Source organism: Rhododendron vialii, chromosome 8a, assembly GCF_030253575.1.
Source record: "Rhododendron vialii isolate Sample 1 chromosome 8a, ASM3025357v1".
NCBI classification, from domain to species: Eukaryota; Viridiplantae; Streptophyta; class Magnoliopsida; order Ericales; family Ericaceae; genus Rhododendron; species Rhododendron vialii.
Genome location: NC_080564.1, coordinates 13,807,971 through 13,811,385, shown reverse-complemented (window position 1 = coordinate 13,811,385; position 3,415 = coordinate 13,807,971). Strand labels below are relative to the sequence as shown.

At 40.2% G+C, this 3,415-nt stretch overlaps 1 protein-coding gene across 1 annotated transcript; it reads left to right on the top strand.

The window, feature by feature from the left end:
- Window positions 1-1,467: 1,467 nt before the first annotated feature.
- LOC131297907 (syntaxin-112) lies at window positions 1,468-2,759 on the top strand. Its single transcript, XM_058323107.1, has one exon. It carries the CDS (start codon window positions 1,609-1,611, stop codon window positions 2,500-2,502), a length of 894 nt encoding a protein of 297 aa, XP_058179090.1. The 5' UTR covers window positions 1,468-1,608; the 3' UTR covers window positions 2,503-2,759.
- Window positions 2,760-3,415: the final 656 nt, after the last annotated feature.

Genomic DNA, 3,415 nt, shown 5'->3' with positions numbered 1-3,415 from the left:
GCTTCATGGTATGCCACAATCCATTGTATCGGATAGGGACCCAATTTTCATTAGTACTTTCTGGCAGGAGTTATTTCGTTTACAGGGTACCACTTTATGCATGAGCACAGCCTATCACCCCCAATCTGATGGGCAAACAGAGGTCATTAACAGATGTGTGGAAAATTATTTGAGGTGTCACACTAGTGACAGACCAACAACTTGGACTAAATGGCTTTCCCTTGCTGAATGGTGGTACAACACCACCTTCCATGTTTCTACTGGAATTACCCCTTATGAGGCCTTGTATGGACAAAGACCTCCCAATCTCATGAATTATGTGCCTGGGGGTACTGCAGTAGCAGCAGCTGATGACTTGTTACGTGACAGAAGTACTATACTCACATTACTCAAGGAACATTTGGCTAATTCACAGCATAGAATGAAACAACTAGCGGACCAACACAGATCAGAAAGGTCTTTTGAGGTGGGAGATTGGGTGTATCTCAAGCTTCAACCTTTCAGACAAGTAACAGTGGCTTTCCGCAGGAATGCTAAGCTAGCCCCCAAGTACTTTGGTCCTTATCAAGTGGTGAAAAAGGTTGGTCCTGTTGCTTACCAACTTGAGCTTCCTCCACACTCCAGAATTCACCCTGTTTTTCATGTCTCTCTTCTCAAGAGAAAGCTGGGGAATGATGTTGTGCCACAATCAGACCTTCCACTTGTTGGGGATGATGGTCGCCTTCGGTTGGAACCCTTGGCCATTTTGGACAGGAAGCTAGTTAAACGGAACAATAGACCTTGTACTGATGTCTTAGTCCAGTGGACTAATACCATTCCAGAGGATGCTACTTGGGAGAATTGGTACGATTTCCACCAGCGTTTTCCTGATTTCCAACCTTGAGGACAAGGTTGTTCTTAAGGGGATGGAAATGATAAGCATGGGAGAGTTAATTGTAATTGTAGTTTGTACTTAGGGATCAATGTGCAAATATTGTAATTGAGAGGGTTGTTTGTTGTTCAGTCGGTTAATCTGTTAGCAGGATAAAGGAGGGGGGTGTTTTCGAGTGGGGTGTGTTTTCTATTTTCTGTTTCTCTTTCTACTTCCAATTCTCTCTTCTCCTCTCCACCTCCTGTAATTCTCTCTCTCACTCTCCCTCCCATTCACCTGTAATTCTTTTCCAACATTAATAATAAAGTTCTTTGGTTCAAATACTTAGTTTCTTTCTGCATAGTTCTATCATGTTCTGATTCAGACTTATTGGCGGTCCATTCCAATTCAAGACATACGTCGAGAATCCAACAGCAACTACTTTATATAAGTTCGAGTACCCGGTATGAGCTTCCCATATGTTTCTGAAACATAGTTTTGAGTATTTTTTCTGTTTCGATCTAGGCAATTCTCATATCTTTTTTTTATTTCTTTATTGTTATAACAAGTTCAAATCATCTAAGGATATATTGTACTGTACCAGAACACGCAAAAGATCGTATGAAAGAGTATCTTTTATCGGTGAAAATTTGTCTCTGGATTTCCCCTCTTGTATTGAAATCTTTGCTCCGCCACTGATTTAGTATAATTTTCTTTTCTAACTATTTACAGGTGGGAGAAGAAGATATCTTCACAAGATGAATGATCTCATGACAAAATCATTTCTAAGCTATGCGGAATTGAATAAACAAGCCCAGATAGATCTTAAAGCAGAGAAAGACAGAGAGAAAGGCCAACGAAGCCCTTCTGATGAAGAGAACCTCTCTCAGTTCTTTCAGAAAGTAGATGCAATCAAGTCTGACATGGAAGAGATAACCAATCTCCTCTTTGACGTTCAAAAGCTAAATGAAGAGACAAAGTCTACTCACAGCGCTAAGGTTCTTCGTGGACTACGAGACCGGATGGACTCGGACATAAATTTCGTCCTTCGCAAGGCCAAAATCATCAAAACAAGACTTGAATTGCTCGACAAATCGAACGGGGAAAATCGCAGGTTGTCGGTGGTGTTCAGAGAAGGAAGTGCAGTTGATCGAATGAGGATTTCGGTCACCAATGGATTGAGAACCAAACTGAGGGACACGATGAATAATTTCCAGTCATTGAGAGACAAAGTACTCTCTGATCACAAAGAATATCTGAGAAGGAGATGCTACAACGCGACCGGTCAAGTGCCAGGTGAAGATGTGGTTGAAAAGATGGTTTCAGAAAGCGGGAAAGTTGAAGTATTTGAAGGGAGGACAGAATTGTATTTGGAGAATAAAGAGAGGCATGAAGCTGTGATAGACATTCAGAGGAGCTTGGACAATCTCCATCAGGTGTTTCTTGATATGGCTGTTTTGGTGGAGACTCAAGGCGAAAAGATCGATGAAATCAAGCAAAACGTGGCTAACGCCGGGAGTTTTGTCAGCGGTGGAACTAACAGTCTTTTCTATGCTAAGCAGATAAAGAAGGGCAAGAAATGGGTGTATTGGGTTTGGGCAGTGGGGGTGATTATATTGCTGGTATGCTTCATTGCTATGTTATCTTCTTGAAAAAGTGTAGATATGGTTGAAAGGCATAATTAGAAGATTATTTCAGACTGTAGTTTCGCCACTGGTTCTATTGTAGAGGGGTTTAGGGTTGTAATTCCTTTATAGTTAGTTAGCTTCTCTAAGCTCAAGGGTTGCTGTTGTATTGGTTGTTGCTAATTCTTTCAACACATTTGTCTCTGCAACAATTTCTGATGCATGATTGAGTGCATGTTCAGCAAAAGTAGATTTGTTTCTTTTGTCCGGATACCTTTTCTGGCAGTTATGCAAAGTGTTTAGTGTTTTATATAAGAATGAGCAAACTGTTTATCTAATGACATGAAGTGTATGTACAAGCTGAGGCCCTTTTTTTTTTTTTTTTTTAAGAGGTTGCTAAGTTTGATTATTCCAATGTGAACTGAGGCCTTTTTTGTTTATACAAACAGAGATTAAGGAAGCAGCTAGCATGGGAAAGATCCTTTTGTGAAGGCAGAATGATCCTTCTTGTACAAAAAATGCTGTTTTCACTCCCTAACTTGTGTGGTGCTCCATATATATGGCAGTGCACGAACCAAACACCTACGAATATAATTGGATTATTGGAGTAATTGCATTCAAGTAAGCTATACAAATAAAAACTCCATGCAGAAGAACCATCGATTTAAATTTTAAACAACAATAGCACTGCCACATCATTTGGGAGAAAGACTAATGTCAATGTGATACTGTTCAGAGCTTATTTGTGGTGCTGATGTTATATTCTTTGAACAGCAACAGGTCAAGAAATATTGGAGGTGAAAAGCATTTCGTGTTTGGTTTGTTAGCTTAATCGGACATGGATTCCTCGATAGCCAATCTCAGTCTTGTAATCAATCACAAGCTCAGTAACTTGTAAATCAACTTAACCTTGGGCAATTTGACCAAGTCTTGTTCCCTG

Bases quoted from the DNA above. Each gene is read 5' to 3' on its own strand.
- LOC131297907 (XM_058323107.1), top strand. From the start codon at position 1,609: ATGAATGATCTCATGACAAAATCATTTCTAAGCTATGCGGAATTGAAT.